This window comes from Eublepharis macularius, chromosome 6, assembly GCF_028583425.1.
Source record: "Eublepharis macularius isolate TG4126 chromosome 6, MPM_Emac_v1.0, whole genome shotgun sequence".
In the NCBI taxonomy this organism is placed as follows: domain Eukaryota; kingdom Metazoa; phylum Chordata; class Lepidosauria; order Squamata; family Eublepharidae; genus Eublepharis; species Eublepharis macularius.
The window spans coordinates 21,519,634-21,532,430 of NC_072795.1; the positions used below are offsets into that span (position 1 = coordinate 21,519,634).

A 12,797-nucleotide genomic window follows, 5' to 3' on the forward strand; every position below is an offset into this window, starting at 1 on the left:
ACACCCAGATGCAAGACGCTGAAAGCTTAGCATGTTTTTCTCATGCATTGGAACAATATAAAAATATATATTTCAGAACAGTTTATCCCTGTGAAAATGTAAACCTTGGGGAAACAGTGCCAAGGTCAACATGACCCAGAATGGTGTTCTGACTTAGCTACACTACTTTTTCACACATTTATTTTGCATATTTTACTGCTTGGTGCTGACTTAGTTGCTCAGTTCCAACACTCTGCAAATAAAAAGCTGCAAGAACAAGCTTTGAATTATGCCTGGTTTTTCTTGTTGCACTTCACTTGGTACCATTCTGGATACACCTGGCAGGTTAATTTCCAACCGACTTAACGCTTTCTATACCACACATTTATTTGCTGCCTATCTCACCTGGCATACCTGGTGGGTTTATGCATTTCGGTACAATAGGAGACGCACTTTGCTACTTTTGCCGAAAAAGTAGGGAAGAAATCAATCCTCCCCCTCCAAGACTATGGGGATTCAAGGTTTGGGCACATGCATTTTCCATACACTGCCAAGGAATACTACTAGCAGCAGAGCAATGGGAGGGTTGCAAGGGAAGTGGCCTCTCTGATAGCCATGGAGAAGCAAAATGCTTGCAGCTTCCCCCTCTCAAATCTAAGGCTAAAGCACCCCAAAAGAGCAGCAGCAGAAAAACCTGGTGGCAGAAAGACTGCACGGAATTTTGCTTTTGTCTGGAAAAACAGAATGGATTTCTAAAAAGCAGAGCAAACATATGTTAATTAGAAAGGACTGTGATGTTTTAAAGTATGCTTTATCAGGCCTGAAAGAAACCTATGTCAAAATATCTGCGTGAAGCTGGAACATGTTAATATGGAAAACTGAGCAAACACGTGCTGCTATAGCAAAAGAGAAACACGACCTAAACCTCTCTGTTTGTGTTAGATCGTTGTCTTTAATGAAATGAACAAACATACAGCCCAGTGGAATCTTCTAAGAAAGCAGGTTGGCCTTATAAAATATACAGATGAATTTAGATATTGCCCTTACTGTTTATATGGTCAGAGATGTTTGTAAGATGTAATGTGCGAAATGTATACACTTCCATTATTCCCATACTGAGGCACTGCTGGTAGCTTTACATAGTATATTGGTTAATTGCTCAAAAAAGACGGTGCAAAGGGCAGTATTTTTTCAATCGTGAAGTCTCCAGCTAATATTCTACATATTTCTGAAATGCAGCCTTCAACACAAATCATACTACTCAGCCCTAGCACACATTTGTAAAAAAAAAAGCTTACTTTTTAGTTAAAGCTATGATCTGATTTTGAAAATCTTCCCCTGTGGCCCAGGCTAGCCTCATCTTGACCAATTTCGGAATCTAAGCAGGGTTGGCCCTGATTAGTAATTGGACGGTAGACCCACCAAGGAAGTTCAAGGTTGCTACACAGAGGCAGGCAAGAGCAAACCTCCTTTGTTTGGGTCTTTCCTTGAAAATCCTACGCGGTTGCCGTAAGTCTGCTGTGACTTGACAGCACTTTTCGCTGTTCCATAAATGAAAGCTGTGGGGGCAGTCTAAACCACCTAACAGGGGCACTAAAAATGGTTCCACAACCAACAAAAAGCGGAGATGTGAATATACAAACACCCTAATGGTTTTTTTTTTTTAAATCTGGAAAACAAGACCACTTTTAGCTCTCCTAGAATTAAACTCAGGCCATGAAATGTGTTTTGTAACAGGGGCCAGCATGCTAGTACAGAGGGAGCCAAAGTACAGATGGGACAGAGTTTGGTTCTGTGGGAGTTCCAAACCAGTCTCGAGTGAGAGCCAGGAATTTGAGTCGGAAAAACTGAATGTCATATACGCATGGCATTTCCCCTCCTTCCTTACACTTTAAGAAACTGGCTGATTGGGAGATTTTCATCAGCAGCCAAGGACATATTTATGCCTTGGAACGCCAGCTGTATTTACTAGAAGTTCTACAGAGAACTAAGGCAAAACCAGGTCCTGTCGTTGTCTTAGTGCTGGAGCAAGGGCCCAGCTCTAACTGGGAAGAATCAGGCGCTCGTTTAAGCATTTCTCTTCCATGGTCTGGACCCACAGAGCGTTTCAGTTCATGCTGCTCACTAACCAGTTGACAGTCAGTCAAGAGGGACCAAGGTAGGAGCTGCATAAGGCGTGGCTGACTGACACTGTTGGCTTTCTACAATGACCATAAAGGGGTGCATCTTAGGGAGGAAAAGGCACCCCTCTTTCCAGGGGCCAAGCAAGGACAGAGGGAAGCTGCCATCTTGATGCATCCCATTTTAAGAAATTAGAGGTTGAAAAATAAGGTATGGAGGTGGGGAGTTCGAATTCATTTTTTAATTGTGTCCTGAATATGCACTCCAGCTGTCGATCTTCATCTTTGAAAAGAGAAATAACATACATCTTTCTTGCCCCAATTCCTTAAACTCAGATGTGGTGGTTGAGTTGCAGAATCAACCCTGAAAATGTACATCTTTGTGCAATGTAGTGATTAGAGTGTCAGCCAGGATCTGAGACACCCAGATCTGAATCCCCACTCTGCCACAGAAGCTTGCTGGCTGACCTTGGGCCAGTCACACCACTCTCAGTCTAGCCTACCACAAAGGGTTGTTGTGAGGATAAAACAGAGAATGGAGTATGATGTTGTAATCTGCTTTGAATCTCCACTGGTGGGATATAAATGAAGTAAATAAATAAACAGAGGGGACTGACACTGAACGGTGTTTGGCACTTTCACCTCCCCACCTTCAAAAAACAGGGTCGAGCTGGTATTCACCAGAGATAATGTGCTCGGTATGGGCTTGCATTTGTTTCTCCAGTTAAACTGTCTCGCAAACTCTCACAGGCTACTTTAACTCTTGCTATTCTCAGTATTCAGAATGACTGTCCTATATCAGTTTGTGCAAGAACTCAGGACAAAGTCTTTTAAAGATGCAGCCTTTGGAAACAAATGAATTTCAATACAATGGCAAACTCCTGAAAAGGAGAGCAGGACTTATCATGTGAACACATGAAGCTGCTTTCTATGGAATCAGATATGCGCGAGCGCCCGACTTACCGGGCGCTCGGTTTGCTGCTGCGGGGGTGGGAGGCGAAGCGGGCGCGGCAGCCAGCATGCTGGCTGGCCCGATTTCCATTGGGCAGCCAGCAGCCAATCAGATTCAAATCCCGGCCAGCCAATCCGCGGCAGCCGGGAGACAGGCTGGGGCGGAGCCAGCTACCGGACCTCAGGGAGGCAGTCTTCCCTCTGGTCCGCCGGCTGGGTATATAAATAGGCACCCGCCCGGCCTCGCTTCACTCGGCTACGGGCTGCGGAATCCCACCCACCGCTCCCTTTTGTTTGTGGGGTTTGAGGGCCTCTCTTTGTCACAACTTGTTTGGCGGTTGGTCATTGGATCGGATCTCTTTTGGGGGAATCAGGGCCTCCGCCCTGGGTCCTGTTAAGGGGATTCCCATAAGGAATCTTGGGGTGAGTCACGGAGGTGCATGCCCAGCTCGGGGGCTACCAAGTTGGACTCACCACCAGGCGGCAGGGGAATTATGCAGGGGTGTACACCCAGATGATCTCCCCCTTAATGCCGCTCCTTGGTGCCCCCCCTCAGCTGGGGGTCTGAGGGGGGAGGGTTCATCGGCTGGCAGGTGGGCCAGCTGATGCTTGGGGATCCGATCCATATGACTGCCTTCGCTCCTTACCTGCTGTTTACAATAAAGTTGTGGCCTTTTTTCACCCAGCCATGTGTGTGGTCTCAGTCTGTCACCTGCGCCTGCTGCCTACGCGCCATCAGCACTAGGTTGCAATAGACTATCAAGCTTAGTCTTGCCTACTTTGTCAATAGCTCTCCAATGTCTCAGACAGAGGTCTTTTCTCCTGCTATCTGATTCTTGACTGAGACTGAACATGGATTCTGCGTACAAAGCAGATGCTCTGCTATCTTTGACTTATAGTCAGAGAAATGCATCATTCTTTAATTTTATCACACAAACACATTACAGTGAAATGTTGAAACATGACACATTATCAACATTCTAGTTTAATATTGAAAATAGCTAACAAATTTCATGTATGTCCAAAACCTCACAGGCTCAATGCCATAACAGCTGAAAGGAATGCATTCACTTGTGCATGTATTTTTAAAAAGCCTTGGAAAAGATACCTATTTTCAAAGAGTAGCAACACCTCTTTGGGACAGTCAGCATTCACATACAAAGGCATAGCTTTGGACTTTCATTCGAACATTTGTAACTTGCACAAATGACAAGCATGAACTCTTTCCAGCCACTGTAGCTCACCTGACATGATATTCTGTTGCTGGCCTAAGATCTTTCAGTTTATATTCCAATTCTTCTCCACTGAAAAACAAATGGTACAAAAATAGCAACGCAAGTACTTAAAAGGTATTTGTACTCCCTGCATCTAGAGTCATCAAGAAACAAAACATTGGCTCATAAGCAACGGCAGTGCCTTCAAGGACTATAAAAGGCTGCAAGTCAAGACAGAATTGTTGATAAGGTTTTTACTGATACTAAATGCTTGTATTTTCAGGTGGATAGCCATGTTAGTCGGTAGTCGTTGAACAATATTTGAACTAGCAGCACCTAAAAGACCAACACATTTTTCCATGGTTTAGCCTTTTGTGAGTCAAAGCTCACTGAACTTATATCATGGAAATTTTGTTGGTCTTTATGGTGCTGGTGGACTCAAATTCTGAATGGCTGTAGTAGACCCTACCAAAGAAAATGACCGTAACTGTTTAATCAATATGCTGGTTTAGACATAACAACTAAACCTCCAGAGTAACTAGTTGTGAGGCAGGATGCTGGACTAGATGGACCACTGGACTGATCCAGCAAGGCTCTTATATGTCATACTTAGCCCTCCAAACTAAAGGGAAGAAAGGAGTGGGGCGGCTATGGCACATTAAATACTGGCTAGCAGTACCAGGAAAATGCTGTGGAGTCCCTCCTTTCTTTCCCCCTCCTTAAGCAAATTAGGTTTGCGTGTACCATTGCTCTCACGCCAGCCATAATGCCTTGTTCTTGTTGGGAAATGACCCCCCTCATCATGCTACATTTCAGTTTTAATGCTGTAAATAGCTATCCTGTTCACTGATAATCAATGTTCATTAAAAGATCACAAAGAGGACTATTTTAAATGTTATTTTCTTTTGATATGGTAATGCATACTCCAGTTAGATGAGTAGTAAAATGTTTATATGGCAGGTGGTGAAACTGGACCAAAAGGTGTCATTAATGGAAGCCAGTGAATGCCTGGTTCTGACTGCTATTGTGGAGATTACATCCATACTTTACTGAATTCTTCTTGTAAGCCAAGAGATACCAGCTGTATTTAGACATCACAACACATTCCCTCACTTTGTGATGGGAAAAGGCCAGGTAAGTCCTAGGGCCTGCTTGCAGAAATTGAACAAAGTGGTGATTCCAAAATTGGGCAAAATTACAAGCTGCAGTTTCTTCTGTGGTTACAAGGCTGGGTTCTAAAACACAACTGAATGAAGGCTTCAAACTCTGGTTTGTAAGCAACAGAACAAGCCACAGTTCACCATTTTGACCCATGTGGGCATTGCATGAAATAACACCATTTTCCCAACATCTGTACTGCATGCAAGGAAAACAGAGGGGTGCAGAAGGACTCCCCACTCATGAAGGAGTTCCAGATTTTCCTGGGCAGACAACAAGAAAGAAATGGCTGCCTAGACTAATTCTTGTTTCTCTCTCTCTGTCAGCAACTGCTCTTCCCTGCTATTGGTAGGAGCAAGAGCAAGAAAAAAACAGCTGTTTCCAAAGAGCAGGGCCAGATCTAGGGTTGCTGGCGCCCGGGGCAACCCTAGTGTGACCCTTCGCGCGCGCGCACTGTGTGCGCGCTCCCAATGCTGCATGATGACATCATTTCAATGACGTCATCACGCAGGGCGGAGCAGCAGCGCATGAGGCTGGGAAGCCGCCCGCGCCATTCGCCTCCCCGCAGGCGAATGGCGCGGGCGGCCTTGCAGCCCCCAGCACTGCCTTTTGCCTGTCCTGCAGGACAGGGGGTGCGCGGCAAGCCAGCCTCCCCCTGTCCCGCGGGACGGGCGAAAGGCAGCACGGGGGGCTGCGAGGCTGCCCGCGCTGCCGCCTGAGCGCTCTGGCAGCTGCTCCCGGCGCCCCCTCCCTGGCGGCGCCGGGGGCAGACTACCCCCCTGCCCCCCCCTCGATCCGGCCCTGCCAAAGAGAAGGGCAAAGGACCATTATGGAGGTTATAGGTAGGAATTCTTTTGGCTTTGGCTTTGACTGCCTTTGTGGTTTACGTAACAATTCCAGCATGATCCCATCCGAGAATGCATGACATTCCCAAAATCTCACATCAGTGACATAGATACAGGAAGATAATGTACTTTGGACACGGCGTACAGAATACACCGTCACGTTCATAAAGTCAGTTCCTTTTGCCAAGCCACCAAATGCTTAAGTGGTTGTGTGAATTGGCCCTAAGTCCAGATCATTCCCTAAACCACACATAATAGATATTATGCAGCAGGTTTACTCATACGTGCAGTACCCTCTTCTGGCTTCATTTGCCCATAAAGAGAAAACAATCCCAATCAGCTTTACCACCTATTAGAATTAGGTGACATTCAGTTGATGGAAGTACTCCCAGATACAAAAGGAAGTTTCACAGATTTCTAGGCTACATGAAATGTGAAATGAAAAATGAAATGTGAGGGCTACATAGTAGTCAAGTTGGCATACCACCAACACTCCACTCTGGAAGTCATTTGGAGGCAGCTTTTCTTGCTGGTGAACATGATGGACAAAACCGTGGGTAAGGGGGAAGGAGAAAAAGGAGGAAATGATAAAATGGTTAAGAACTTTGAAAGTAAAAGAAATATAGCACTCGATGTAGGGGGATCAAAACAAGGGCAGCAAATCTTACAGGCACCCCTTAGATGGTAAAACAAGCATCAAATCATCTGTAAATGCACCTACCTGTAAATTATTTTGTACTTTCCATCTCTCCCTTTGTCTGATAAGGCAACTTCGTAAGTACAGGTGTAAGGCAAACCATTGCTGTGTCTGTCCCCATTTAAAAGTCCAGTTGGAGGAGACCATGTAAGCAAAACCGTTCTTGCTTGAATATTTGTTACCTTTGGGAAGGAAAACATATGAGGCATTAGTATAAATTCTAAGAGGCATATTAGAATCCTAACATACATATCAATGCACATTCACACACTCTCTTGCATATCTCCTAATATATCACTTAAGGAGAAAGCTCTGTCTACTAAAAAATAAGATGATCAACGGCATGCCTAAACTGCATGTGACAAAAATGCAACAGTTGCAACAGGGTTATGCCTCGTGTGCAGGCCGCCCATCATTATTTAGAGCCAGAGTTTTGCTTCAACCGGAATCCCGAATTTGAACGGAGGTAGAATTGTTTCCAGAACAAACCCATGGCCTGCTGAATTCCAGTGGGCTTCAGATCTTTACTGGGAAATAGTGTGCAAGATGGACAGCGATCCTGGCCCCCTCATGTTATACTATCCCTACTTCATGTGAGCTGAAGCATCTGATCCAATAAGGGACCATCATAACTCTATTTCCACACCAGACGCCTTGGAACATGCAAGCTAAGCCCTAGTATGATCCAAAGAGGCTCCACAGGACATTGCCTGCCTTATAATGCAGAGGCCTCCAGTGTAAGGATAGGGGCTGTGGCTCAGTGGCTCCGCATGCAGAAGGTCCCACTTTCAATTCCTAACATGTCCAGTTAAAAGGATCAGGCAATAGGTGATGCGAAAGACCTCCACCTGAGACACTGGAAAACTGCTGCCCGTCAAAAACAACGGCCTTGATAGACCAAGGGTCAGACTAACTATAAGGCAGCTTCATCTGTTCAAGTGGATGGTGGTTACCCCAACTCTTCACTGACTTTCAAGTATCTCAGTAGGAACAGAAAGCCAATGACTCCAGGTTTCTCTGTACATGGCTGAAGCAGATCGTAATTTCCACTTCAGATTACATAATCCACTCTGGAAACAGAACAGAGTAGAACAGAACCATTCTGTGCCTCTATCAACACTTTTCGGAGCAGAACAAAGCCCATCTCGAGCTCTAAGTATGTAACGCCAACATAAGAAGCAGACAAGTTCTGTGCCAAGCTCAGACTCCAATATCTTTCATCACAGAAATGATAGCAATAGCCGAGGAGTTAAATGTTGATCTCCGCTTTCAGAAATCAATTGCATTTGAATGCATTATCAGCAAACACAGTTAATCTTAGTCTGGGACCAAAACATCTGTAACATCGAAACATTTTTAAAAACTGTTATTTTTTATCTTAATGAGATCCTTTTTTAAAAAAAGAATTTAAAGTATTTTTTAAAAATAGGCTAAGTTTGTCAAACTAAGGAGGATTTTGTATAGCATTAACATTTTTCTGAATTTACGTAAAGAGCAACTGCTTTGAACACCTGGACTGATTAAAACTGACATCAAATTAAGCCAGATGTCTGTACTGAAATCTCAGAGCCTCAGATCGGATAGAGCAATTAAATTGCCCCAGGTACCCTAATGGAAAAAGATGGCAGCCAAGAACAAAGATATTTACTGCTTAAAAACCCCCACTGCCTTTGATATCAATTAGAAAACTTTATAGGTCAAAGAGAAATAAGGAACAGACACATTCAAATTGGATTTCTGGGAGTGGGTGGGCGATGCACCAGCACAACTAACTAAAAGGAGGAGGTAGCTTTTCTCTCTCTCTCTCTCCAGTTCCTTTATTATGGACACATGCTTGTATAATTGTTTTGCATAAATTCAGACAAGGACTTGGAAGCTAATATACAGTATCCAGCCAATGTTCTATTGGAATAGTTTCTTTCCTTTATGATCCATTGCAAGGACACACGTATTCATGTAGCACATATGGCTAAATGAAAACAACCAAATCAAAGCAAACCATACTGTCCTTCTATGAACTTTAATGATTTGTAGAATCCAAAGGTTGAAGGAATAGAGATTCCCACAGCCCCCAGAGATGAAAATCTTGGGAACAGATCCAACACAAAGAACAACAAGAAGAGGGATTCTGAAACATTCAGGAGAGAGCTGGCTGTATTGCTCATGCTACAAAGAGGATGGAGCTCCCATCTCCTGCTGGAGGAAGGTGAGAGAGGAGGAAGAGGAGGTGACTGGTACCCCATCTGTGCAGCAGCGGTTTTCTTAAGAGCATTTGAACATAGTGGGGCTAAGAGGTTCAGTCAGGCTGTGAGCCAAGAAATCGCTGGTTCATTTTGCCTAAGCCATAAATTCACCAAATGGCCTTTGGCCGGTGGTCCTCACTTGGTGGGATGAATCCTCAAGGTGGATCCCAAAGCCTCTCCCGCAGAGTCAGAAGCGCCTACCGATTAACCATTTTTTGGGCAACTTCTTGAAAAATCCTGCTGCTAGTATGCATACACAGAGAGGAAACGCATTCATGGTGCTTCCTGCCTTTCCTTGCTGAAGCACAGAGAAGACAAGCTGGACAGCGAGTAGAGAAAAGGCTTCTTTTTAGCACAGGCAAGCGGAGAGGCTCTCCATACTTCCCCACAAAAAAGGCTCTCTCTTGCCTTTATTCTGGCTTCCCTCTTCCAATGCCCCATGCATTCTTGCAGTAGACTCCACTCCCCTGCAGTGAGATCATAACCTTGGCTCTTCCCCAGACTTGTAGGAGACCTCTCGCTGGCAAGCCCCACTGACCCCCACCACTTGGTTTTACCACAGAGTTTTCAGAGATTCCTACAGCTATTGTGTTAAAGTCTGCGTGAATTCAATGGCATCATAAGGGATGCTGAATTAGTGCTGTGAGACTCAACCTCTATTGTTCCTCATGGACCTCTCCTCTTGTCAACCTGTTTAATACGTATGTTAAACTTTTGAGTATGGTTGTCTGGAGCTCTGGGGTAGGGGGTCATCAATATGAGGATGGCATCAAGCTTTTTATTTCTTTGAATACACGACCGGATGATGCAGTCTGTGTTCTTGGGCAAGATAATCTCTTGGTCAAGTGGCCAAGAGATTACAAACTGAAACTGAATCCAAATATTCTGGAGGGGACTGTCCTTCCTGTCTCCTGATGTTTCTGTCATATGTTCTGTTACAAGATTCTGGCCAGTGTATATGTTAGTGTCCAGTAGAAGTTCCATCCCTTCCCATTATAAATCAGATTTAGTCCTTTAATCCCTTTTGGTTCTATTTTTTCATTCAACGACCTTTTATTTTCTTCCTTTTTATGTTCCTGTGAGGAACAGGTTACACTCTGCCTCTCCCAACAACAAACAGCCAATGAAAGCGAATGGAATGCTGGAGCTGATGACAGTTGAGATCCATTAGAACAGTTGGAGAGAAAAAAAGGATTTGCGACTACTGAAGGACAGCAGCAGGGATAGCTGGCCTCTGACACCTATTATATTCAGGCTTATGTTCACATCTTAAAAACAATGCATCCAAGTGTTTGAATCACTCACTCCTACGTTGTTCATCTTGTAAATAAAAGATTTTGTTTTCTCTATTTAAACACTGCTGACTGGTCGTCTAGTGTCTCAGGGAAAGTAAAAGGCACACAGACCAACATTTCTGGTCATGGCCTATATATCTAATTTAAAAAATGGTGGAAGTGTATAAGGAAAGAAAGACTGAGTTCCCTGACTCTAATAATCCTGGGCATTAAACTGGGAGAGGAATAGTGAGTGGAGTGAACTGGTTGCCTGTCTGGTGAAGTCCCTGGGAAGAAGACAGAAGGGACCTTGCGTGGATCTGGGCCAGCCCTTTCTGCCTGATAATTAGGGACCAGGCAAGTGGTGAATTGTGACTGCCCTGAACTGCCTGTGTGGCCCACAACCCAAGAACAGAGGTTTAAAGTGGATGGCAGTGGGAATGGGAGTCACAGCTCCCCTTATTGCTACCCGTCTAGCATAGATAATTTTGTGGCAGTTACACTTTCTGTCAGGTTGGTGCTTGCCAAGGAAAAGGTCTTCTCAGTGGTGGCCCCAAGATTATGGAATCAACTGCCTGTTGGGGGTTGGAGATTCATGACCATGGCCCTTTAAAGGCCAGCTGTTTCAAGGCTGTGAGGTTTATGGATATCATGTCTACTACTTTTTATTGACTGTTGCATGTGTTTGTTCATCTTACCATTTTAATCAGTTGGTTTTACAGTACCCAAGTTTTAATTTAGGGAGGGAAGGTGACATGGTATAGCCTGATCTCATCAGATCTTCGAAGCTAAGCAGGGTCGGTACTTGCCTAGGCAACCATCAAGGAAGATGCTGGAGAGGAAGGCCCAGGCAAACCACCTCTGCTTCTCTCTTGCTCTGAAAGTCCCTTGCTGGGGTTGCCATAAGTTGGTTGTGACTTGACGGCACACACATACAAATGTTTTAATTTAGTTCTCCATGTTGAAAACTGTTTTATTGGAAAGCAATCAATATTTTACATATTTGTAGAAAAGCAGTAATTTTTTAATTTCATTTTGTGCATAGCTCTCTGAGCTGGTGTGCACTTGTACAAATGTTAGACATCAGCATATAATATAAAGTTACTACTGGCAAGAATCCCAAGTAGCCATATTACTTACATGTGTGCTGAAGTCACAAGTTAAACATGTGGGTCATCTCCAATGAATGCATATAAAACCTTTATACCAGACGGCACTATTACGTAATCTCTTCCTACCACACATGTGAAAAGGCAAAGCAACAAACAGTATGTTGGGAATGCTGGTTGGAGAGTTGTTACATGTTTATAGGGGTTATTTCTGTACTTGCGCTGTCTGTAAAGACACATGACTAAAGGCCTGGATTCCACAAATGGAAGCAGCAGCACTTAAATGTTTAAGATGAGGAACCACAGCCGTGCTAAGGCAGCGTCACATCTCTTGCCATGACAAGGCCAGATCAATAGAGGTAACAGCTACAGCCAAATATCAACCTGGAGGGTGTACTGTCCTGCACAAGACTCCCAAGGTTAAATAGTTGGAACTGGACTCAAGAAGTAAGGCAACCTTTAAAATCCAGCAAGCAGAAGGTGCTTTAGTGAGCAAACAAAGGTGGCAGACTCCCTCTACCTAAATAGTTTTAAGCGGATACTCGGGTTGGTCTGCAATAGAAGAGTAAGATTCAAGTCCAGCACCACCTTGAAGACCAACAAGATTTCCAGGGTATAAGCTTTCGAGAATCAAGCTCTCTGTCTGGGAGCTTGACTCTTGAAAGCTTATACCCTGGAAATCTTGTTGATCTTCAAGGTGGTACTGGACTCCAAGTCTTGCTCTTCTACCTACACAGATATGGCCAATCCAGAGGCTTCATACAGTCTGCCTATGACAGGTTGCATATCCACCAATACAAAATCTAAAGCATCTTTTCCTCTATGTATGTATGTATGTATGTATGTATGTATGTATGTATGTATGTATGTATGTATGTATGTATGTATGTATGTACAGTTACAGTTGCACTGTTGTATAAAACATCCTCTTTCCCCCATTATCCTTGGATCACATACCTGTGGTTTCTCAATTCCGGAAAGAATGTCTTGAACTCTTTTTGTTTCCGTGTCACATTCTGTGCAAAAAGAGGAGAAAGAAATACAAACAAGTTATCATCACACAGCAGAAAAACAGTTCAGAATTCACCCAGGTTGGAATTCACAGTGTTTGAACCAGGATGTGTGTGTATTGCACTCTGTCCTATAACCCTGGTTTAAAAGCACACAAAGATCAGAGGGTATCCAGCCCCTTTCAGCACAGATATGA

General features: G+C 44.1%; 1 protein-coding gene across 4 annotated transcripts in view; it reads right to left on the reverse strand.

Annotated features, from left to right (window-relative positions):
* FNDC3B (fibronectin type III domain containing 3B) overlaps positions 1-12,797 on the reverse strand; it is a 360,494-nt gene that overhangs the window by 91,173 nt on the left and 256,524 nt on the right. For all 4 annotated transcript variants that reach the window (XM_054983393.1, XM_054983396.1, XM_054983395.1 and 1 more), the window contains 3 exons: positions 12,548-12,606; positions 6,989-7,146; positions 4,295-4,354 (listed from right to left, as the gene is read on the reverse strand). In XM_054983393.1, the coding sequence (XP_054839368.1) occupies positions 4,295-4,354; positions 6,989-7,146; positions 12,548-12,606 (277 nt within the window). The remainder of the gene's footprint in view (positions 1-4,294; positions 4,355-6,988; positions 7,147-12,547; positions 12,607-12,797) is intronic.